This window comes from Vipera berus, assembly GCF_964194415.1.
Source record: "Vipera berus genome assembly, chromosome: 5".
NCBI lineage: Eukaryota > Metazoa > Chordata > Lepidosauria > Squamata > Viperidae > Vipera > Vipera berus.
In genome coordinates, this window is record NC_138207.1 from 17,166,993 (window position 1) to 17,193,049 (window position 26,057).

At 39.3% G+C, this 26,057-nt stretch overlaps 1 protein-coding gene across 1 annotated transcript in view; it reads left to right on the plus strand.

Moving 5' to 3' along the window:
• The window catches only part of SLC2A2 (solute carrier family 2 member 2), a gene marked incomplete at both ends in the record, with an annotated part of 37,050 nt that overhangs the window by 2,826 nt on the left and 8,167 nt on the right, over nucleotides 1–26,057 (plus strand). The window contains 7 exons of the mRNA XM_081328253.1: nucleotides 7,725–7,820; nucleotides 9,599–9,789; nucleotides 12,938–13,062; nucleotides 14,473–14,588; nucleotides 16,488–16,650; nucleotides 22,037–22,227; nucleotides 22,692–22,796. Coding sequence (XP_081184379.1) covers nucleotides 7,725–7,820; nucleotides 9,599–9,789; nucleotides 12,938–13,062; nucleotides 14,473–14,588; nucleotides 16,488–16,650; nucleotides 22,037–22,227; nucleotides 22,692–22,796 — 987 coding nt within the window. The remainder of the gene's footprint in view (nucleotides 1–7,724; nucleotides 7,821–9,598; nucleotides 9,790–12,937; nucleotides 13,063–14,472; nucleotides 14,589–16,487; nucleotides 16,651–22,036; nucleotides 22,228–22,691; nucleotides 22,797–26,057) is intronic.

A 26,057-nucleotide genomic window follows, 5' to 3' on the forward strand; every position in this document is an offset into this window, starting at 1 on the left:
AAGTTCACACGCCATAAAAGAGCCAAGGTTGCCTACCCCTGACCATGTTCATCTGAACAAACTTTGAATGCTTGGCAAATAATTCATATTTATGATGGTTGCAATGTCCCAGGGACCTTGTCCACGGGGAAGCCAGATACACTTAACAACTGTGTTAGTAACTTAATAACTGCAATGATTCACTTAAGAACATTGGCAAGGTCATAAAATAGGGCAAAACTCACTTAACAGCTGTATTGCTTAGCAATGGAAATGTTGGGATCAACTGTGCTCATAAGTCAACTGCTTGTAACTGGCCATTACCAATAGAAATTGCCTTGTTACCATCGTCAGTTCAGTGAAAGATTTTGTTACTAGTGATTTTTGTCAATAGTGATTTTTGTCACTAGTCTTCAGTTCTCCTGTGATCTGGAGCATCCCTGGTTTTTTTTTACACTTTTTAAAAAGGCCAATTGGAAGCATGTGTGGGCCCAGGGGACGCTCCTCCCATTAGCTTTCTTCATTCCAAATTTGGGACTTATACAGGCAGCCAAGGAGGCCTCAGAGTGATCAACCCACCATCATTAGCACATTCAAACAAAATAAGCTCCAAGACTTATAGAAATTTGTAAGGAACAGGTGTGTATAAATAATCAGTTTGGAGATTCAATATGAAAGCATCTCAGTAAAATATCCTAACTCAGGGATGGGCAACTATGGCTCGTTTGCAACCTGTGGACTTCAACAACCAAAATTCCATGCTGTCTCAGTATTTCTAAGAGCCCGCAAGTCGTAAAGGAATCACAGCTGCCCAACCCTGTCCTAACAGAATCAGGTTTTTACATGGCATTGATATATTGATTTATATGGCTGAACTGATCCCAGTATGAATAAATATTTGATCCACTCTTATGTCTCCTGAATAATTCTACCTGATTCTAGTCTGAATTGAAACCATTCCATTCAAGATTACCATTCAGGATTTTATCAGCTTGCAAATTTGATCCAATCAATGTTTAAAATGAAAGCACCTTTTTTTTGCATATTTCTCTCAATTACTCTGAGAATACAGTCAAATTCCTCTTTCATAGGGCAGGAAAACTCCTGAGAAGTTCCAAGACAGATTTCAGCAAGATATTAACCAGGTGTTTCCTAAGATTTTGCAAAACAAAACATTTATTATATCAGTAGTGTTACTATCTTTAGTCTGTGAAAGCATTATTAAACATCTTTTAAAACCCAGAACACTAGTCCAAAAGACTCAACAGAGAGGATTTTTATTTTTACATAGTGGCAGTTGGAATTATTAGAATTTTCATTCTTGCTCACAATGGGTGTTCTATGATGGGTTAGGTTACGAGAATGTTTAGCATCTGACAAGTGGATGGACCTAGAATTCTGTGAGAGAGATTTCAACGGCAGAAGATGGCAGTTACAGAGGTACAAAATTGATACTCTTTTAAAGCGTATATGTACATGCGAAACGATACTGTGTTAAAATGTACATGCTACATCTATCTCAGATAGCTGGCCAGTCCCAATTTCTCAGTAAGGAGGGAGGTAAAGGAGTCCTTGCGGGTTTTATTCTGCTAGTCATAACCAATTTTAGGGGTGGTGTTCATCTCCATTTCTTTAAGCCATTGAGCCATGGCTGTTTGAAGACATTTCCACGGCCACGTGGCCAACGTGACACCACACCACAGCACAAAACAAATAATAATAATAATAATAATAATAATAATAATAATAATAATAATAATAATAATAATAATAATAATAATAATTATAATTTGGAAGGGACCTTGGGGGTCATCTAGTCCAACCCCCTGCTCAGGCAAGAAACCCTATACCATTTCAGACAAGTGGCTGGCCAGTCTCTTCTTAAAAACTTCCAGTGTTGGAGCATTCACCACTTCTGGAGGCAGGTTGTTCCACTGGTTAATTGTTCTAACTGTCAGGAAGTTTCTCCTTAGTTCTAGGTTGCTTCTCTCCTTGACTAGTTTCCATCCGTTGCTTCTTGTCCTGCTTTCAGGTGCTTTGGAGAATAGCTTGGCTCCCTCTTCTTTGTGGCAGCCCCTGAGATACTGGAACACTGCTATCATGTCACCCCTCACCCTTCTCTTCGTTAAACTACACATGCCCAATTCCAGCAACTGTTCCCTATATGTTTTAGCCTCCAGTCCCCCAATCACGTGAAACACGTAATGCTGTTATCCTCCCACTAAAGTGGTACCTAGTTAACTACTTGCACTAGCATGCTTTTGAACTGCTAGGTTGGCAGGAGCTGAGGCAAGCAACAGGGGTCACACCATCACACGGTGCTAGGACTCAAACTACAGGAGCATAGGTCTCCTCTGGTGACTTTTAAACCACTAAGCTACCACATCTGACAAAGGACGGAGGGGGAAGGAGGAATCATTAAGGGTAACCTCCAGTTCAGTTTGCCCTCAGCACACTGACAGTCAATTAATGATAATAATAATAATAAGTTGGAAGGGACCTTGGAGGTCATCTAGTCCAACCCCCTGCTCAGGCAGGAAACCCTATACCATTTCAGACAAGTGGCTGGCCAGTCTCTTCTTAAAAACTTCCAGTGTTGGAGCATTCACCACTTCTGGAGGCAGGTTGTTCCACTGGTTAGTTGTTCTAACTGTCAGGAAGTTTCTCCTTAGTCCTAGGTTGCTTCTCTCCTTGACTAGTTTCCATCCATTGCTTCTTGTCCTGCTTTCAGGTGCTTTGGAGAATAGCTTGACTCCCTCTTCTTTGTGGCAGCCCCTGAGATACTGGAACACTGCTATCATGTCACCCCTCACCCTTCTCTTTGTTAAACTAGACATGCCCAATTCCAGCAACCGTTCCAATCCTTATTTCCAGATTGGAGCAAGCACACACAGGTCACTCAGTTCAGCCCACAAAAAATTATTTATTAAAGCTCAACAAACATCAAAAACAGCTAACTGGCAAAATAGGACTGAAGGCAGGTAAACACAGGAAGAAAGAGAGACGTGGAGAAACAGGCAAAAGATAAAAGGGCAGAAAATTTGAAATAATGATCTCCATTTTCTATATCCATGTAGCAAAAGCAGAGAACCTTTTGAAGCTGCTGAAAACAATAGTGTGGGTGGTTTTTGTTTATTCTAGCTTTAAGCCTTTTATGTAGATAGTGGCAGAAAAGAGACAGAAAACACTCCCTACTCTGCATCATCAAAGAAGCAATTTGGCAAGTGGAGATGATGTATCCATTTTCCCTGCCAAAATCTGAGGGCTGATAGTCACATTTTTAAGATGGATCGGAAGAATAAAAGAACTTTGCATCTAGGAGCTCATAAGCCATCCTAAAATATCTATTCATTAATTCTAGAAGAAACCCAATAGCACTAGCACTTGGACTTATATACCGCTTCACAGTGCTTTACAGCCCTCTCTGAGCAATTTACAGAATCAGCCTACTGCCCTCAACAATCTGTGTCCTCATTTTACCGACTTTGGAAGGATAGAAAGCTTATGCCCAAGTTTTCAGCTCTTATAAGGGATTTCCAACAACATATGAAATTCTCACCAGGAGACCTTCCTTTCTAGCAGTTGAAACATCCTATTCTCCATTTCCAATCCCCTTTAAGCTATCTATTGTTTTATTTTTACTTAAAGGTAAAGGTAAAGGTTCCCACGCACATGCGTGCTAGTCATTTCCGACTCTAGGGGCCGGTGCTCATCTCCGTTTCAAAGCCGAAGAGCCAGCGCTTGTCCGAGGACGTCTCCGTGGTCATGTGGCCGGCATGACTAGACGCCAAAGGCACACGGAACGCTGTTTTTACTTAGTTATTATTAAATGTATTCACTGCCCATCTGGCAGTTTGAATCTAGGCAACTCTGAGCTATTATTTTAGATAGCATAGGATTGCACTTTTTATTACTACAGTATTATTTATTCTGCCAAGTAGCTAACAATGAAAGTGTCTTCTAGCCCTTGCTTGGAGAATAAATTGATGCCATTTCAGAGGAAGAGGACTCTCATCCACAAAAGTTTGTGTTAAGCCTGATGTTTTAACTCTTGAGGGATCACAAAAATTCTTTTGTCTATAATGTTTTTGACTGTCCTGCTAGATCAGACAGAGTCTGCTTATGGTCCCAACCCATGGGAGCTGAATTGGTTTGGGGCTTAGTGCCCCACTCTATGGAATATGCTGACCCCAAGATACACTTTGGCCTTCAAAAAGCTTCTGAAACCCTTTCTGTTTAGGTGAGCTTTCTCATGATTCATGAAGGTAGCAGAAGCCCTCTGAACTTACATTGGGTTTTTTGTTGGTTAAGTGTTGAATTTTCTTGGCGAAATTGCTGTTTTGCTTACCACTTTTAATGAAATGAATTCAACCTATTGTTAATAAATACTGTACATAAATAATAGATTCATAAAAATAGAAGAAAACTAGAGGAAATTGTGACAACATAAACCCAGAAGCGCTGACATCTGGCATATGGAGAACCTTCTTCTTATGAGGACAATAATGCAAACTTTTTGAAAGACTGCAACCTTTTTATATGGACTTTTACTTAAAAGAAGAAAAGACTGAATCAATGATTTACAGATTTGGGGAGTAAAAAGGGTTAAAAGTAAAAGGGAAGGTAATTACAAAGTTAAAAAAGGAATAGAAAGAGTAAGACAGTAACTTCTCAATAGAAAGGAGGGTGGAAATCATAATTCTATTATTTTTTTCTTATCTTTCCTTTGATTCTTTATACTTTATGATATTTAAACATTCTTATAAAATAAATACAAAAAAGGAGAATATTGCAGATGGATCATATCCTTTTGCAAGGTAGAATGGTATAATTTGGTCTCCCTGTCTAACAGTAATATAGTAAATAGTGTGAATTTGAATGAAATAATATAAAATAAGTCATTGCTAGGATGACATTTGCTATTGTCTGCCATGTCATAGCAATTATAGAGTTAAAACCAATTTTCTGGTTATTGTGAACTCTCCAAATAGAAAAGGCAGCAGCTAAATGCCTATAACAACTTAACTGAACAGTTAATTTATTAGATTGGTGGACCAATGATCAGATTTTAATTTACTTTCATTAAAGGGTAGGCAATCTTGGCAGCTGGCATGGTGGCATATGTCTGGATCAGCTGCCACTTTGCATAATGAGCACAGAAGAAATAGCTTATTTGTAGCAGATGATGCAACTCAGTGAATGAAGTGCCAAGACCTGAGGGTCTTATGCCCATTTTAATAACTGTGAGTTCTTATTTCACTTGTAGGGCACAGTGTTATAATTTTTCAGTACACTGATGGTATAGGGCAGGGGTCAGCAACCTGAAACAGTGAAAGAGCCACTCGGAACCAGTTCCCTCACAAAAGGAAAAACTGGGAGCCGCAAAAAATGTGTGCACATGTTTAGTTTAGTATAGTTTATTATATTTGTATACCGCCCTTCTCCCGAAGGACTCAGGGCGGTGAACAGGGTACATATAAAATACAAGGTACAAAAGTTAGAAAGAGAATTAAATACAGAGCCCAAGCTAAAACAATAAATAATAATGTAAAAAAAACCACAATAAAAAACCCCAACACATCCCCCATCAGGCCAGGCCGGCTTGCCTACATGCGCGCATGTGCAGAACAGGGTTTGACTGAAGAGTGGAGCCAAGGCGAGATATGCACCTACCCTGCATATTTGAATTGATTGGTTGAACTTTTTTAGTCCCACTTTTTTTTTTTTGGACTGCACATGGCAGAGGACTGGGAGCCGCAGGAGACGGCTGAAAGAGCTGCATGCGGCTCCGGAGCCGCGGGTTGCAGACCTGTGGTATAGGGCAAAGACAGGGTTATTCAAATGAATAAAGAGAGTTCCTAAAATAATAAGGAAATTCACCGAGCCCTTATGAACCATGAATGAACCCATGATACAGGACATTATCCAACCTGGTACTCCTCGCATGTGTGGGATCTTATCATTTCCAGCCATCCTGCAACTGGGAATGATGGGGGTCAAAGTTTAGTCTGTGTACAATTATTTGTTGGCGAATTTTTCATATGGTCAGTAGCTTATTAGTTTTATTAAGTTACAGGTAGTCCACAACTACAATTACAGTTGTTAGAACATGACAACATAACATCATTAAGCAGGACATCACGTGACTGCACCCAGTTTTATGACCTTTTTGTGGTGTTCATAAAGTGAATGCTGCAGTCATTAAGTGAAGCCATTGTTCACCATGGTGCATTTGTAAGTAAATGCCAGTTTCCAGCAAAAAAAAGTTGTAAATCATGGTGACTGGGAGATGCTGCAAATGGTCGTAAACATGGGCTGATTGCCGAGTATCCAAAAATGTGATCACATGACTATGGGGAGGGGGCTAGCCATCAGGATTTTGAATCTGGGTTATACGTAACTTTGCGGGGGGGGTCCATCATAACTTCAAATCATTGCTAAGCAATTGCTTGTAAGTTAAAAACTACTTGTATTTGTATTTTGGATATTTATAATTGATTATAAATAACAATTGGTTACTCTATTTCATTATTGTACAGGTAATCTTCAACTTACAACCACAATTGAGCCCAAAATTTATGTTGCTAAGGGAGAAATTTGTTAAGTGAGTTTTGCCCCATTTTACAACTTTTCTTGCCACATTTGTTAAGTGAGTCACTGCAGTTGTTAAATTAGTAGCATAGTTATTTACTGATTTTTTTATTAGAAAGTTCCTTCCGAATCTACTTTAAAGATAAGGAAGAGCCTTATATACCAATATTCCAGATGACAGACAGACATGACATAAAGACCAAACTTCTGAGATCTACATAACAAAGATAAATAATCTTTTTGGGGGGTGGGGAGGGAATGACTTTTTTTAAGTGAAATGTTGGCAACAGAGGGAACAGTGATACAGTGAAGTTAAATGAGTGTGCGAGACCAGAGATTCTGGCACTTTATCCCATTTTGGAGGGTGCAAGGCATTAAAGAAAATAGATAACTTCAGCCCATTTAAGACTTCTCATACCTGTTTTCTCTCTCTCACACACATACACACACCCCAAACACACATACACTCACACTTGCAGAAAATCTGTTGTTTGGTAGCAGCCCTCTGGATTACAGTAGGGTAACCTTGGGGTCTCCAGGGTCAAAATAAAAACAGGTAAGATATCATTAATTTATTGAATGCGTACACCACCACAATTTGTTGGATCCTATAATTTTACAAGTATATATAACAAAACTTAACTCAGTGCACCAAATATGTCCACCAATAACTGTTTGTGGTAGTTTGGCAGGTCTTGACAACTTAAAGTTAAAATAATACTCGTACCCACCGCTTCAAGAAAGTCACCACCAATGTGATGCTCACCTTGGAGCAAGCAGTGATTTGGATTTGATAGCCTCCGTATATTTTGCATATTTAATACAATATGGCAATATTCCAGATTGAAATAATTGTCATGCTTCATTTATTTATATTTATTTTTGATATTTTGAATTATGGAGATTCTCAATCATCCAGATCAGGAAAAGATGTTTTTCAAAAGACAACTGGATCTTCTTGGTTTTTATTCCTTCAAAATCAAGGGAAATATTGACAGTGTTCTGAATCCTGCCAATCTTTGCAGGCATCATTCAAACCAACTTTTGGTAGCTTTTCAAGCAAAGGGTTGAAATGTCCATCTGATTTCTTCTTCAGTCGCTGTAATGGAAATATACCGTGTGACCTTGTGCTCTCATGTGTTGCTCTTTCCTAGGATGTCACATGCACTTTGTTTCTCTCAGTGTTTACTGCAGTGTTGGGTTTTTTCCAATATGGCTACTGCATTGGAGTCATCAATGCTCCTCAACAGGCAAGTCAATTTGATTATTCACATATGCATTAATATCAGAGCCCATATTTGGGGCTCACTTCTTTCATCTTGGGACACCTTAACTATCTTGATATCTTCAGGAAAGAAATGCCAGGTTGGGTTTTTCCCCCAAAAAAGTGTCTCTTCCACCTACAACATTAGGCAAAGCAATATAAAATGTATGAACCCTACTACAGGTAGTTCTCGATTTACGACCACAATTGAGCCCAAAATTTCCATTGCTAAGTAAAACAGTTAAGTGAGTTTTGCCCCATTTTGCGACCTTTCTTGATGCAGTTGTTAAGTGAATCACTGCAGTTGTTAAACAAGTAACCTGGTTGTTAAGTGAATCTGGCTTCCCCATGGACTTTGCTTGTCAGAAGGTCGCAAAAGGTGATCACATAATCCCAGGACACTGCACCCGTCATAAATATGAGTCAGTTGCCAAGCATCTGAATTTTGATCATGTGATCATAGGGATGCTGCAATGGTCCTCAGTGTGAAAAACAATCATAAGTTGCATTTTCAGTGCCATTGTAAGTTTGAAAGGTCACTAAATGAACTGTTTTAAGTCGAGGACTACCAGTATTGGCTTGGATCTAACGTAATACAAATCAACACTTAGGACTGCATCCTAAGTGCCCCATTTATTACCCCACTTTCTTCTTTGTGATGTGAAAGTGAATGAATCTCCCAGAGTCAGTTCAGCATCATTTCATCTGCCCTCACTGTTACATTTAGTTTTAAACCAGGATGATTTGAGCAAGCGACAGCCAGGCGCCACCACTTGGCACTGCCTTGCTTGAGAAAAATAAAAGGACAAAATGCATTCAAGTGCTGCCAATCTCTTCCTCCATGTTAGGTGTATTCTCAGCTATTTTTCATACACACCTAAAATGTAACAATCCCGGGACCAATTTCAGCAGAGAGAGGCACGAGAACCCCCAATTAGTACAAAACTTGCATTGTTCTGCATGTAACAAAAAGCCCCTTTTCCTGAACAGATTAGGGCCATATGTTGAGATATCTGGAAAAAAAATGTCTATGGATATTCTCAGTCATCCAGGTCGTAGTTATCCCAAAGGTGCTTTATTCATAAAGCAACTGGACTTTCTTGTTTTTTCTCTGAAGACGTTTCGCTTCTCATCCAAGAAGCTTCTTCGGCTCCCCACCATTTTTCTTCGAAGAAAAAAAACCCCAAGAAAGTCCGGTTGCCTCATGAAAAAGCACCTCTGGGATCTGGAAAAAAAGCTATTCAGATAGATAACTCTCAGATATATTTCTTGTACTAGTTGTGATCCTCAATTGCTAATTTCTAAACACCAGTTTTTTAACTATGTATTATTAAAATTTATTTATTTATTACGCAAATTTATAGAGCTGCTCAACTCTCACACAATGACTCTGGGCAGCATAGAAGAGAGTAGACTCATCGGGTTGGAAGGGATCTTGGAGGCCTTCTAGTCCAACCCCCTTCCTCATGGCAGGAGACCTTAAAATTCAGTTAAACATTCACAGTTTAAACCCTCATCCCAAACATTTAGGTTTCAAAGAAACTGAATGCAAATTTGGGACATATACAGTAACAGGCATTCTTAGTTCTTAAAAATCCAGGCCCAAAGGTGCTTTTTCAAATGGTAACTGGACTTTCTTTGTTTTTCCTTTGCTTCACTTCTCATCCTGAAGAAGGTGATGGGCAAATTCAGGTTGTGAAACATGCACCGTCAAAAATAATTTTTAGGAGTAATGAAATGACTAATGCACTTTTGTCAACACAGATTATAATGACCCACTACGCAAAGATCCTGAAAATAGAAAGTGCTAAAAATGCCACTGGCAGTTTTTTGATTGAAGAAGTATTGAAAGATCCAACGATCATGATGCTTTGGTCCTTGTCTGTCTCTATGTTTGCTGTTGGCGGGATGATTTCCTCCTTCACCGTTAGCTGGATTGGAGAAAAGATGCCACGGTGAGGATTATTTTTCCTTCTTGGATTTAATGTCTTGGTAGAAGAATAAGGCAGGCATTCTGTGTAACTCAGGAGATAATGAAAACCATTCTTATTGGGTCCTGACTACCACTGACACACTGGAGAAATTATAATGAGGCGATAGCTTGGAAAAATTTAAGGAAGTAAAGCATTTAATTGTCTGTCTCTCTGTCTGTCTATTCATCTATCCGTCTGTCTGTCTGTCTATCTATCTATCTATCTATCTATCTATCTATCTATCTATCTATCTATCTATCTATCTATCTATCTATCTATCTATCTATCTATCTATCTATCCCTATCATCTATTATCTATTATTTGTCTATCATCTATCTATCATTTATCTATCATCTATCTATCTATCTATCATCTATCATCTATTATTTGTCTATCATCTGTTTATCATCTACCATCTATCTGTCTATCTTTCATCTATCAATCATCTATCATTTATTTATCATCTATCATCTATCAACTATCTATCATCTGTCTATCTATCTCTATCATCTATCTGTCATCTATCTATCTGTCAACTGTCTGTCATCTATCTATCCATCCATCCATCCATTCCATCCATCCATCTGTCTGTCTATCCATCCATCCTTCCATTTATAGGGCCAGCCACTGGCCATGTGATTTTGAGTATCAAACAATCCTTTAAGATAATAAATAATTAAAAACTTCAGGAGTTATACTGTTTCATAAGACAGGCCATGCAACGTAACATAATGTCTCTTCTTCAAAGGCTGCACTGGCTACTGGTCAGCTTCTGGGGCAATTCAGGTTGTCACCTTTAAAACTCTATATTGTTCAGGGTGTGGATATTTATGGAACTATTTATTTCCAGTGACTTTGGCCCAATAAGTTCAAGCAGGATAGACTTGTTCTAGGATTTCAGGCTGAGGGTCTTCTCCAGACATCCTGGAGATGCAAAGGACTGGACATGTAGCGTTTGGATTCAAACAATATCTCCATCCGTATATCATTTCCATAAAACAGGTTAATGGCTGCTGGCTTGGTTGATGTTAACAATGAAGAAGCTTACTGAGATAATATATCTCAATAATTATCCTGAAAACAAAGAACAGAGAAATCATTTATCTTCATGTTCTGTTTGTCAGTTTCTCAAAATGTCTGCTTGATCACTGGTAAAATTACAAGAATGAAGTAGATGGAAATTTACTTTGATTCAACAAAGTTCCTCACTTTGAGTTCCATCTTTAACAACAGTACTGAACTCCAAAATTCTTAGCCTATCATACTGCTGATTTTATGAATATAGGGAAAGTAGTTGTCTCACACCAATGGGACTGGCCCACCCCACACAAGCCAGCACAGGAGGCATGCTGTGGGCCCCATCAGTCAAGGAATTTCAGTTGGAACATCTTAGCCCCTGAGGTGAGATTGACTTCCACCCTTCTGACCTTTTGTAAGGGCCTAAAGACATGGGTCTTCCAGTGGACCTGAGGCCCCAATGAAGGAGCATCACATTGTAGGTGGTTGATGAGTTAAGAGGTAATCCCACCTCTCTCACGCACACATCCTGCTCCCTCCTTCCCCATCTTTTAACTATAATTTTTTATCTTTGAATGTAGCTCCATTTTTATTATTTTAGAAATAAATTTTCTCAGTAGCAGCCCCCTCTTTTGACAACAGCATATCTCCTGAAGTCACCCTAACATTTTTCAGGAAAGTGATAAAGACGTTCTGTGGGACATTAGAATAGGAAGAGTTTCAATTAGAACAGGAACAGGTTTCCACGTTTGATTTTTCAAACAGGTTTTTTTTAGTCCTGCGTAGTGTAAGCCTCCCAGAATTGCAGACAGCACACAGAGTTTGGAAATAAAATAATAAAACAATGTAAGTGCCACACTGGATAAAATGAAAAGAATAGCAGCTATAATGAGAAAAGAGGATGACAGAGCAAAAAGCCTATACTGGTACCTCTGGGAATTTATTAGGCAGAGAAGTGTAGTTTGAATGATGGTGGGCTGAAGAGTGTCTGCTCTTCACCTTTATTAGAATAATCAAAGCACTGATACAGTCTATCCTTTATCTGGGCTGTGCAAATCTGATAGGAGTCAACCATGATTAAGGGACTGAAGAGGATAGGGGTATATATACACAGGATGGCTACTACGAAATACAGTGCAGCTGAGCTACAAAGCCACTTGATGACACTTCTGCTGAGAGGCATAATAGCAAACTGTCCATCCATGTTTTATTTTCTGGCAGCGATCACCACTGATAAGTAACAGAGCATGGGAAAACCCCTGTGTTTAGTAAGCCTGTTTAGGGATTGTATGATTACTAAGCTACAGCTAGTCCTCAACTTATGACTAGTGACTTAGTGGCTGTTCAAAGTTACAATGAATTCTACCTTGGGGCTACTTATAACCCAGATTCAAAGTTCTGATGGTCGCTCCCAACCACTCCCAGGTCACATCACCAAACGTTAGGTGCTTGGCAACACAGCCACAGTAATAGACATTAGCAGTGCCCTGTGGTCACATGACCATGTTTTATGACAATTTTGCCAAAAAAGCAGCATTTACTTCTGGTTTTTGGCAAAACTGCACCCATGGTTCGCTTAACAACCATGCCACTCACTTAACAACCTCCACAAAACACATAGTAAAATCCAAATTATATATTGACCAAGCCATTTTACAGCTATCACAACTCACAGTGGTGATGGGCAGGCTCCATTATGTTTGTAAGTTAGGGACTATCTGTATATATTTTGGTTTCGTGCAATATATGAACCTAGTCAATTCAGTTAAGAACCCCTGATGAAAGGCAAGGTGTAAATCCTGCCTATAAATTACAGCAGCAGCAGCCTTAGATATAGTTAATACAGAAGTAGTACAATTTTAACCAAGGTTAGCCAGTGTCTTCAAAGGAGACTCAGGTTAGTGGTAACTGCGATTATGAAAAAAGCCCTGAGTTTTGAGAAGGTTTGATAAAAATAGGCTGCCTGCACACCAATGTTCAGCTTTTTATTTACTATGGAGGTATCTTTGCTATTTAGACACCCATAGATCAAGTCACTTTGGATACTAAACTAAAGATCAAATCATTTTGGATATTAAACCTTGTTTAATATACCTCTTCCTATTATTCTAGAGTGAGAGCCATGCTACTGGTGAATGTTTTTGCAATCTCTGGGAACTTATTTTTTGTAGTGGCAAAACATGGCCCCTCCCACATCCTGGTAATTATTGGAAGAGTCTTGACAGGCTTGCATGGTGGTAAGTTAAAAGTTGATTCTCAATAGATGTCAACCATCCCATTTGGAACATTCAACAAAAGAAACTCCCAGCTCCTTAGATGAACCAAGAGTGTAGCTTTATTGAAAAATCCATCTAGGCACAGCAGAAGCAAAGTCAACTCTGGGGTTTTTCCTGAAAAAACCCACATAGGTAATTCCCTTTTCTCCTCCAGGCCACCCACAGTTCATAGTTCACCAACTGAGTTCAGTTCTTTTACTTTGGGAAAAACTGAATGCTTCAGTGAAAACATTCTTCATCACTGGGCCTTGTTAGATAATGTCTCCCCGGCAACAGATGGTTCACTTGCATTCCATAGCCTCCCTCCACCCTTAGGAATTTACCACCCTCCTCCTATCACTGTTTGGTAAAGTTGCAAGTGAAAGCAGGCAACTATGGAGTGAGTCAGGTTTGACAATAGAGCTTTTCTTCTTGGATTTTCCTTGACACTTCAGTGATTATTTGCAAGTGAAAAAGGAACATGGCTGCATTATCAACACTGGTTGGGAGCAGTGATTCTAGGGTTGAGGATTTCCCCAGTTATTCTGGGGATTAAACCAGGGATCGTGTCATGGAGAAACATGCACTCCATCATCTGGCTTCATAAATTAGCATGTAGCATGCATGAACTTAACAAGAAAGAAAAATCTGAGTATAAGGAGATGACAGAGAAGTAGGGTCCAGATCCAGCAATCTCAAGCAACTGCCAGAGCTGTCACTGGTTGAGAAAATTACAACAGAAACTGACTGCATTGTCTGGTGGAAATCTAATAACCATTTGCTGAGGGGACCTTACAATTAATGTTTGCATTCAATACAGTTATACGGGCAGATAAAACCAGACAATCATACCAAAGCTGTAGAAGAGGGATAGGCAACGTATCACCTTCTAGCACGGTTCTAGATGAGCAGAACAGCTCAAATGCATCTAGAGATTCAGTGTTGGAAGATACAAGGACTTAGGAAAGCTAGAACCAATGTAACAATAGCAAGGAGCAATAGAGGCATATGCAGTCAAGAAATAGCAAATAAATAAAGAGAAATGTGAAAGTGTTCCAGAGTTGACCCGTATCTGACAATACTTTCTTTCCCACATCAGTGCCATGTTCTGAGTAGAAGGAGCTATATGCTGTTACCAAGAAACCCCATGAAGTCACCAAGGTCCCATGCTTGAGTTAAAGGAGTATTGTGCCTTTTTAATGAAACATCAAAATTCTTGAAAGGGAAAAGAAGTCCTCAGTTTTTAATGTTTATATTGTTTATTTATTTATTATTTTGGGAATATGATCTTCCTTCATAACTTAAAGGAGTTTTTAAGGATAGCCGAGAAAATGATTGTTCTGATGATCAAGACGCTACAGTTGGTGCCCTTGTTTGTTTGTATTTGCCCAGGACTCTCGTCTGGACTTGCTCCATTGTATGTTGGAGAAATAGCTCCAACTGCTCTCCGTGGGGCTCTCGGCACCCTGAATCAGCTGGCTGTTGTTATAGGTATTCTCATCAGCCAGGTAGGTAAGACTGCTTGGAGGACTCGGTGATCACGTAGCTAAGTGGTGCTGTCATGACTTTTTCATCTGTACTTTAGTTAAAAATGAATCCCTAGTTTCTTGATCTTGTTATTGCATTTATTTATTTATTATGCATATTTATACATCAAGATTCCAAGTTTTTAATACATTTTTAAATATCTGAAAGCAAACAGCAAACACTCACAACTGTGCCTATTGACAATGCTAATACTTTCTATTGTTTTAATTATCACAATAACTATTTAAATATACCCAGCAATCAGCAAGTCATCAGAAGAATTGGTACCAGTTGCATGTGATAAACAATAGATAATATTTATCCATCTGTGTGCATCCTAGGAAAATAGAGGGACTTCCTGAACAGTCTCCAAACTTAGGGTCCTTGGTGCTCTCTGAGTCTTCAAACTGCCCCTCAGTTTGGAGCAGTATGTCCAAAGCTGGTCTGTGTGAATCAGATATGTCAGTGCAATTGCACAATGATTGAAAGCATCTGTCTATGTGTCATCCTATCTGTGTGTCTGTCTATCTGTAAATACCCAATATGTACCATGTACACATGTACATATGTATCTATGTATATGCGGCCTGAAGCAGGAGATGACTAAATGGATCTGGCTGGACTTAAAAGCTAAGCAGTAGGTCTTAATTAGGTCTTATTAGTATAACCCATCAGAAAACACAGAGTAAAAGTGTAGCCTGGGAAATAGAAAAGTCCAAAAACATGGCCTAAATATGTCCATGTCCATGACGTTACAAAGATTGAGTTCAATTCAAGGAAGTCAGTCATTAGTTCAATTCCCTAAAGATAAACCAGCAGAGCATATTAAGTTAATTAGGTTTGGTGTAAAGTAGCCCATGAGGACAACTAGTATGAACATGGAGAAATTGCAGCCTTTGGCCTCATTACAAAACACGACTCCTTTGCTTCTTGCTGTAGACAAAGAACAGCAAATCTCAAAATCAAGGACAACATACAGAAAAGTGGGTCTTAGAGAGGAACCAAAACTGTGTCAAAATGATTCCATCAGCCACTTTTGGTTGTGGTCTTATCCCCTCACGTGCTTTAGACACCTGAATGCAGTGCCTGATACATACTTCTGAAAGACTTCTTTCTTGCATAGGAAGAAGATTGTTTACTCTTGCTGTAGAAGAGTGTTTCTCAACTTTGGTCATGGGTGAACCTCAACTTGTAGAATTCCCCAGACTTCTTCACCCATCTTATAATGGTCAAGGTTGAGAAACACTGCACTAGACATTGAAAATATATGCTATAAGCTACCTGGAGTCCAGTGGGATTGAGGCAATTTATAAATACAACAAACACGCAAATGAATAGATAATTACAATAGCATATCCTCAAGTGAAGAATGTATTCATTTATTTATTTAACAAACTTGTATGCTGCCCAAATTCCAGTAACTGTGGGCAGCATTTGTGTTTGTCTTTAAAACAAAAGTGACATCGTAAAGACATTTTTTTTAATAATTGAGACCGTCATCTAGATTTATATCCTGAAGCTCAAGAAGACATATTCTTTTGTTCACTTTTCTCCATGACAACAATGTGAGGTATGTGAGACTGAGAGATAGTATCCAGCACAAAACCACCAAGTTTCCAGGACTGCTACAGATTTGAATCCCAACCTCAGTCAAATACCTCAACTACTGTCCCACACTAGCTCTTGTATTGCTGACATCACCATCTGAAGAAAAAGATTGCATCTGGTTTCCACTCAAACTGAAATGAACCGTAAGAAGTGTCCTTAGGAAAGTTTTATTGATGTCACCGCTTTACATACTCTTCCTTGTTAATGCCAAGAGTCATGACTTGACAAGGTTTTCATTTAAATTAATTTATATTATTCTATATTTTCTACAGGTTCTTGGATTGGATATTTTGTTGGGCACACAGAAATGTTGGCCATTACTTCTGTCCCTGTCAGGTGGTACTGCTGTCTTACAGATTTTTCTGCTCCTAATTTGTCCAGAAAGTCCTAGATACATGTACATAAAATGTGGAGACGTTGAAGGAGCCAAAATAAGTAAGGAGACTTCTTCCGATTGCCTGAAAATCATGTTGGAAAAGGGGGATCATGGCTTCCTACGAGAAGTGGAACTTAGTTTGGATGGGAGTAGGAGTATATCTGGATCACTTAGGCTAGATTCAAGGGGTCTAGGACAACTCACTGCAGCCAACTTGCCATGGAACAATTGGCTGCAGAACAATTCAACTGTGCATTGTTTCATTCGGTTATTTTTATCTTGGTGACCACGTTTTCATCAAAATTATTGTAACTCTTGACTTTCTTCATTTTATTATTATTGCCACAGTTCCATTCAAATTAACTTTTGTATTTGTTTTTTTTAAAAAAAAAATTAATTTTTTTATTGAATTTATTATTTAAAACATTGGACACGGTGCGAATGGACTGACATACCTTCTTGTCTACATTATTTTTAAAATTTACATATATATACTGTATATATATACACATAAGATACACTTAAAATACATATCAATTATATATAATAATACAGTATTTAGAGTAATCATGGCTTAGGCCTGGGATATTTGCAGGACCGTCTGCTGCCAGGAACGACTTCCCATCGCCCTGTGCACTCACACAGAGGGTCTCCTCAGGGTGCCGTCGGCCAGACAATGTCGGCTGGCAACCCCCAGGGGGAGGGCCTTCTCTGTCAGGGTGCCTACCCTTTGGAATCAGCTCCCCCGAGAACTTCAGATGGCCCCAGATCTCCAGTCCTTTCGTCGCGATTTAAAGACATACCTTTTCCAACTGGCCAACCTGGACTGACGTTGGGGGTTTTAATTATGTTTTTAATTTTTACTGGTTTTTAGTGGGGCTTTGTAAAATTTAATTTCTTTTAATATTTGTATTTATTGTTTTTATTGTTGTTTTTATTGTTGTTAGCCGCCCTGAGTCCTTCAGGAGATAGGGCGGCATATAAGTCCCATAATTTAATTTAATTAAATTAAATTAAATCAACCAATCTATAAATTCTAATGGAGACCTTTCTTTTGTTCCCGCCAGAAATAAAACTTATTCCAGATTTTATAGTAGCCTGATTGATCTTTATTCTTAATTTCCAGAGTTAATTTGTCCATTTCTGCGCACTCCCAAATTTTCCTTATTACCTCGTTTTCTACCGGAATTTTGCTCCTTTTCCAATTCTGGGCAAACGACATTCTTGCTGCCGTAATAATATGAATTTTCAGATACAACTCTTCTTTGGAGTATTTCTCTTTTATTATGCCCAATAAGAAAAATTCTGGACTAAACTCAACTTTTCGTCTTCGTATTTCTTTTAGCCAAGTCCAAATCATTTGCCAATATCTTTGTGTCTTGCTGCAAGACCACCATGTGTGGAAATATGTGCCTAATTCTTCGGAGCATTTCCAACATTTAGGAGATACTGTCTTATACATTTTGGCTAAGCGTGCTGGGGGAAGATGCCATCGGTAGAACATTTTAAATAAATTTTCTTTGTAGGTTGAGGCCAGTGTTATTCTTTTATTTCTGTCCCAGGGCGTTTGCCATGTGTCAGAATCAATGCCATGTCCCAAATTTTTGGCCCAAGTCAACATAGGGTCCTTCACTTGTTCCTCAAACAATTTATATCCCAAGAGCAAATTATATAATTTCTTTATTTGTTTATTATCTGGCCCCAATAATATTTTATCCAAAGCTGTTTCCTGGGTATTTATCCCCCATTCTTTTTTATCTTTCCCTAATCTTGATTGAATCTGTAAATAGGCCCACCAATCTAATTTTATCCCTTGTAATTCTAATTCATTTCTGGATTTCAATTCCCTCTCATTATTTATGATGTCCTTATATGAAATTTTGTTACCCAAGTTAAATAGATTTGGATAGACAATTGCTTCGAGGGTGGGTAGCCAGACTGGTACTTTAGTGTAGTTATAATTTCTGATTTTATTCCAAATGTTAAATAGTGCTTGCCTAATCCGATGTTTTTGAAAATGTGAAAATAATCCTTGTTTCTCAGTCCATAAAAAAGCATGCCAACCAAATTGTAAATCATGACCTTCTAAAGTCAGTAATCTTGTATTTTTCAGAATTATCCATTCTCTAATCCAATTTAACACCGCGGCATGGTAATATAATTCCCAGACTGGCAATCCAAATCCCCCGTTTTCCTTTGTGTCCTGCAAATATTTCATTTTAATTCTTGGTTTTTTCTCTTGCCAAATAAAATTTAATGACAGTTTGTTCATGTTTCGGAAAATTTTTAAGTCAAGTTGTATTGGGATATTTTGGAACAAGAACAAGATTTTAGGCAAGACATTCATCTTAATCACCGCAATTCTCCCCAATAATGAAAGGTTGAAGTTTCCCCATCTTTCCAAATCACCTTTTATTTGTTTCACTATTTTATTGTAGTTATCTTCTTTAAGTGAAGTGCATCTAGCCGTAATATTGATTCCTAAGTATTTTATTTGTTTGACTATTTCTATGTCCATAATTCTAGCCAAGTTTTCTTTCTGTTTGTTAGTCATATTTTTAACAATCATCTTGGTCTTATGTCTATTTATTTTCAACCCAGCGACTTCACCATATTTGACTAATTTTTCCAGTAATTTTGGTCCCGAATGTTGTGGGTCCTCCATGATAAAAACCAGATCATCATGCTTGAAGTTTGAAAGTTTCCTTTTTAATATCTAATCCTTTTATCTGTGGTTCATTTCTAATTATTCTTGTTAGAACTTCTAGTGTCAATATGAACAGCAGTGGAGATAAGGGGCAACCTTGTCGTGTTCCCTTTTGTATTTGAAATTTCCTAGATATTTCCCCACTAATAATTACTTTTGCTTCCTGGTTAGTATAGATTGCCCTTATTGTATTTATAAATTTTTCACCCATAGCCATATAATTAAGTTGTTGATATAAAAATGACCATTTAACATTATCAAAGGCCTTCTGGGCATCTAGGAATAGTAACACCATCTGTTGTCCGCTGTGTAGTTCATAATATTCTAACGTATCCAGTATTACTCTAATATTATGTTTAGTTTGCCTTTTAGCAAGGAAAACAATCTGGTTTGCATGTATGAAGTCATTCAGGAATCTTTTAAGTCATTCAGCTATGATTGTTGTGAATATCTTATAGTCCGAATTGAGTAAAGATATAGGTCTGTAATTTTGAATTAATGTATGATCAGTATTATCTTTCGGAATAAGGACTATATTTGCCTCAGACCATGATTTAGGAATTCTTGCATCTTCTAATACTACATTGAACACCTCCAGTAAAGGTTGTGCTAGAATATTTTGTTGTTCCCTGTAAATTTCTATCGGAAGACCGTCAGGACCCGATGTTTTATTATTATTTTGTTTATTAATGGCCATTATCACCTCGGACAACCTAATTTCTTCGTTCAACATATTTCTGATTTCTTCTGTAACCTTAGGTAATTTAGCTTTTTGGAAACAATCCTCCACTTTCTGCACACTTGCCTGACCATCATCTTTGTATAATTGCTCGTAAAATTCCTGGGCTATGATTTTTTTCTCCTCTTCCTGATAGTATATTCTCCCTTTATCATCACATACTTTACTAATCCAACTTTTCTCCTTTTGTTTTTTCAATTTATATGCAAGCCATCGGCCCGGTTTATTTGCATTTTCAAAAAAGTTCTGTTTTATGCCTCTCATCTGTTGTGCTAGTTTCTCTTTATCTAGAATATTAAGGTTATGTTTAATTAAATCCATTGATTGTCTGACATTCTTTTTTGTGGTTCTTGTTGGAGTATTGTTTCTAATCTTTTGTATTCCCCTTCTAACCTTTTCTGTTGTTGTTTTTTCTCCTTGTTCTTATTTATCATATACAGTATGCCATTGCTACCCCTCTCATTATCGCCTTGGCTGTATCCCAATTATTTTGTACAGAGGTGTCTTCAGCTTTATTTTCCTTAAAGAAGAAATCTAATTCGCTCTCCATCTTTAACCTAAAGTCATCTTCTTTTAAAATTGATCTTTGTAAGGTCCATCTGGGTATCTTTTTGGAACCTTTCCAGCTTAATTTCATAGGGTTATTGTCTACCCGAGTGCCTGTCTCAATACACACCTCTTCAACCTCACAGCTGATTTCTTTTGACATCCATACCATGTCAATTCTGGACCACGAATTATGTCGATTGGAGTAATATGTATACTGCCTTGCCTCGCAGTTTCTTTCCCTCCATATATCCTGGATGTTTAAATTTTTAGCCAAATTAAAAAAAGATCTCGGTAGTATTCTTCTTTTCCTTTTCCTGATCATATTACTCTTATAGTCCAAATTGTTATCTAAAATAGCATTAAAGTCTCCTAGCAAACAAATTGAATTGTCCTGTAGTAAGTTGTCCCACGGCAAGTTAGCTGTGGTGAGTTGGCCGCAGTGAGTTGTTCAATTCCAAGATTCAAGATAGTCGAGGAAGGAGGCAGTATTCTGACAATGCTCCAGGCTAAGGTCAAAGTTGGCACATTGCGAGTGAGAGTAAATAGAAAGGAAAAGGGAAAAAAATCAGTGTGAAATTTCAGGAACCCACCCCATTGGCAAAAAAGTCAAGATACGTCACGACACATCATGTGACATTGCGAGTTTGACACCCCTTCACTACACACTCAAAAATCCATGACCTAATCTCTGAAGTATTTAATGCATGGGGAAATCTTTGGCCTCCTTTCAATGTTCTTGGCCACCTTTTGTTCCTCCAAAATAATTGTTTTGGAGTCACTGCTGTTATAATCACAAACCAACTGTTTCTGGTGGCCGTTTCATTCTTCTTAGGGACAAGGCTGTTTTTCCTAATAGTTTTACTTGAGTCTTTATTTTGAAGTGCCAGGAACTAAATCCAGGGCCTTCTTTGCAGCAAAGTCCAACCCTAAAAACTGCTAAGGTCAAGTTAACAAACTTAGCTCTTTGATTTTAATTAGTTGATTAGAACCATCTGGCTGGCTTCAGATGCTGCCTGAACTTGACAAGACTCTAATTAGTTTCACACCAGAGGCTTTTGTTTACCTTCTAAGGTCCTAAAACAGGGGTCTTCAAACTTGGCTCTTTTATGACTTGTGGACTTCAACTCCCAGAATTCCTCAGCTAGCATGGAGTTGAAGTCCACAAGTCATGAAAGGGCCACGTTTGAAGACCCCTATCCTAAAATCACTGCTCTCTTATAATCCCTTCTTCTCCTATGAATGTAAATAAAAACAATCACAGCTCAGGATGAAGGGCTATAAAGTTTACTCTTTTACTTGTCTTCCTTGCGAGTTGTGTTTCCCCACAGTTTGGGCTCACCTGACAATTTTTCAATTAGCTTTAAAACAAAGTTGCTAGTCCCAAATGTTATTAAATGAGCGCTACTTAGAGCTGATTTTCATAAAGAAAGACTTAAATTTTCCTTTCTAGATTTACTAAAACTAAGGGGACAAAACTATGATTCCACCAAAGAAATTGAGGAAATGGAGAAAGAGAAAGAAGAATTGTCAAAAGAAAAACCTGTCTCCATTTGGCAGCTGGTTACAACTGCGACCTACCGCCAGCCGTTCATAGTGGCCATAGGAGTTCATATTGCTCAACAGTTTTCTGGAATTAATGCTGTAAGTTTTTTTGCTGATGGGTATTAATACTAAATATGTTTATTTACAGTATGTCAGTTATACACACCTATCTGGGAGTGTTATTCAGATAGGTGGGCTGAATAGAAATGAATATCTATAGTTCGGGGTTGAAGTGTGAAATACTTAATGCTCTCTGAGCTTAGTTGTGTGGTTGCAGACATTTCATTACCTGACTCCATAACATCGTCAGTGCTCAATCCAAAAATAGATTTCTCAATTGATAATTAAACCATAAGCATTGGGGAATTGGTTGAAGTCAGGTCCAACATACCAGTAGGATTGCTAATATATTCTGGGAAATATACTCATTATATTTGGTTGGTTGCTGGTTAATTTGTGCCATTGGCATCCTGAAATTTCATTTAAGTCAGAGACAAGCTTGCATACACAGTATGATGAAAGGATTTCACTACTTCTAACATTATTTTTGTCTCCCTTGTTAGATTTTCTACTACTCTACCGATATTTTTAACAAAGCACATGTCAAGAAGCCTGTTTATGCAACCATAGGAGTTGGCTTTGTGAACACGGTGTTCACTGTTGTTGCTGTAAGTAGCAATAGCACTTAGACTTATATATCGCACCATAGTGCTTTACAGCCCTCTCTAAGTGGTTTACAGAGTCAGCATATTGCCCCCAACAATCTGGGTCCTCATTTTATCAATCTTGGAAGGATGGATGGATGGCTGAGTCAACCTTGAGCTGGTCAGGATTGAACTGCTGGCAGTTGGTGGAATTAGCCTGCAATATTGCATTCTAACCACTGCACCATCACGGGTCTTTTTTAAGTGCCATAGTAACTTTAAAAAGAAAGCACAATTTACATGTAACATGCTTGATGTGGGTCCAAACTGGTGGCTGAAGTGTTATTTTGCCCAACCATAGTAATTGTATAAAGGTAGTCCTTAACTCACAACAGTTCATTTAGTGACTGTTTAAAGTTAGAACGGCACTGGAAAAAGTGACTAATGTCTGTTTTTCATACTAATGACCACTGCAGCATCCCCATGGTCACATGATCAAAATTCAGATGCTTGGCAATTGACTCGTATTTATGACTGTTGCAGTGTCCCGGGGTCATGTGATCACCTTTTGTGATCTTCCGTCAATCAAAGTCAATGGGGAAGCCAGATTCACTTAACAACCATGTTACTAACAATTGCAGCGATGCACTTAACGGTGGCAAGAAAGGTTGTAAAATGGTGCAAAACTGTCTGATTTAGCAACAGAAATATTGGACTCAATTGTGGTCGTAAGAGGAGGACTACCTGTATTTTTTGTAGAATTGATAATGCCATGTTCTGCCAATAGGTGGAGTTATAAAAGCTCAACAAAGCCTTTTATCTTAAGATGACCCCCATGGGTTAAGGTCCTGCATCCCTGTTTCTCAACCTTGGCAATTTGAAGATGTGTGAATCTTAACTCCCACTGACTGAGGAATTCTGGGAATTGAGGTCCACACATCTTCCAAGCTGCCAAGGTTGAGAGACACTGCCCTAAATCCTTTTAGTCCAGCATTCTGCATCACACAATGGCCATCTGGGTGCATGTGGGAAGCTCGCAGGTTTGGACTGGACTTGTGAGATTTCCCCCCATGCCGCTTTCACCACTGTTCAAGCTGCCTATGTCAGTCCAAGAATGGCTAGCAATTTGTGAATTGATTTTACGCAAGGGGGAAAAATGCTATCAGTGTTCCACTCTTTTCTTCTCCTTTTAAAAGTCCAGACTGCTAGGAGAGTTTTAGACTTGCCTCAATGCCAAGAAATTGTCGACAAGGCTGATGACATATTCATGCATGGGAATAATGTTGAACAGGAAGTGCTTGTTTATTGTACAGAAATGGTATTCTGTGGCAATTCAAGTTAGAAGCATAATAGGCAGGCAGATAACAGATTCAGACACGGTGCCATCTAGCTTAGCATGTGCTTTGCAGATGCTTTAAGGTCCAGTTCTTATGAAACCCAGGCTGTATAGACAAGAACATGAGAAATTTAGTCAAAAACATTGATTAGACCACGGGTCGGCAACCCATGGTTCAGGAGCCGCATGCGGCTCTTTAAGCCATCTCCTGTGGCTCCCAGTCCTCCTCCGCCATTCTGGAAAAAAAGTGGGATGAAGGCAGCAGCTCTCCAAACGGGCAGCGGCGGTTTGGAGAGCTGTGCACACAGCTCTCCAAAACTACACCTCCCCGTTTGCAGCTGCTGCCTTCGTCCATGTTTGACGAAGGCAGCAGCTCTCCAAACGGGCGGCAGCGGTTTGGAGAGCTGTGCGCGCAGCTCTCCAAACCTACACCGCCCCGTTTGGAGAGCTGCTGCCTTCATCCATGTGTGACGAAGGCAGCAGCTCTCCAAACGGAGAGCAGCAGCGGTTTGGAGAACTGTGCGCGCAGCTCTCCAAACCTACACCGCCCCGTTTGCAGAGCTGCTGCCTTCATCCATGTTTGACGAAGGCAGCAGCTCTCCAAACGGGGATATGCTGCATTCGTCCGCGTTTGAAAGAAATACGGACGCACGCGTTTGGAGAGCTGCTGCGTTCGTATTTCTTTCAAACGCAGACAAACGCAGCACCTCCCCATTTGGAGAGCTGCTGCATTCGTGTTTCAAATGCGGACGAACGCAGCACCTCCCCATTTGGAGAGCTGCTGCGTTCGTGTTTCTTTCAAACGCAGATGAATGCAGCGCCTCCCCATTTGGAGAGCTGCTGCATTCGTGTTTCTTTCAAATGCGGACGAACGCAGCTCCTCCCCATTTGGAGAGCTGCTGCGTTCGTGTTTCTTTCAAACACGGACAAACACAGGGCCTTCCCGTTTGGAGAGCTGCTGCATTCGTGTTTCTTTAAGATGCGGACAAACGCAGCGCCTCCCCGTTTGGAGAGCTGCTGCGTTCGTGTTTCTTCGTGTTTGATGAAAGCAGCAGCTCTCCAAATGGGGTGGCGGAGGTTTGGAGAGCTGCTGCCTTCCGCACAGCTCTCCAAACCTCCACCGCCCCATTTGGAGAGCTGCTGCCTTCCGCGCAGCTCTCCAAACCTCCGCTGCCCCATTTGGAGACCCGCTGCCTTCATCCGTGCACGTTTTGCCTTGTTGTGCACATGTGCATGCGTGCATGCATGCGCACACACATTTTGCAGCTCCCACTTTTTTGTGTGTGTGACGGAACCGGTTCCGAGTGGCTCTTTTGCTGTTTCAGGTTGCTGACCCCTGGATTAGACAATCACTTGTCTGAAATGGTATAGGTCAGGGATGGGGAACCTTGGCCCTTTTATGACTTGTGGACTTCAACTCCCAGAATTCCTGAGCCAGCCATGCTGGCTCAGGAATTCTGGGAGTTGGTCCACAAGTCATAAAAGAGCCAAGGTTCCCCACCCCTGGTATAGGTTCTTCAGCTTGAGCAGGTGGCTGGACTAGAAGACCTCCATGGTCCCTTCCAGCTCTTATTCTATTCTGTTCTGTTCTGCTCCATTCTACAATTCTGCAGCTACTCTCAGGGGTTTTAGATTGTGGTTTAACAACCTTTCTTGGAAATGTTACAATGTGAGGCTACAAAACTTCTTCCTAAGGAATTTAGCATTGCAGAAAGGAATGGGACTTGCATATGAAGAAATCTAGTTAGGATTCCATGAAAATGAAGAAGAAACATTAGGTTTTTTTTAAAAAAGTGATCAAGATAGCCTTGGACATTTTCCCAAAGTTTGAATAATAAACTTTATTTTTTCTTCTGTTTTCCTACTGTTCTGTTAATCTTGGTTCTAAATAGCAGTTTGTCAATTGCAGTAAATTGTTCTCCTGGTCCCAGCCAGTGTTTATTCTTCTC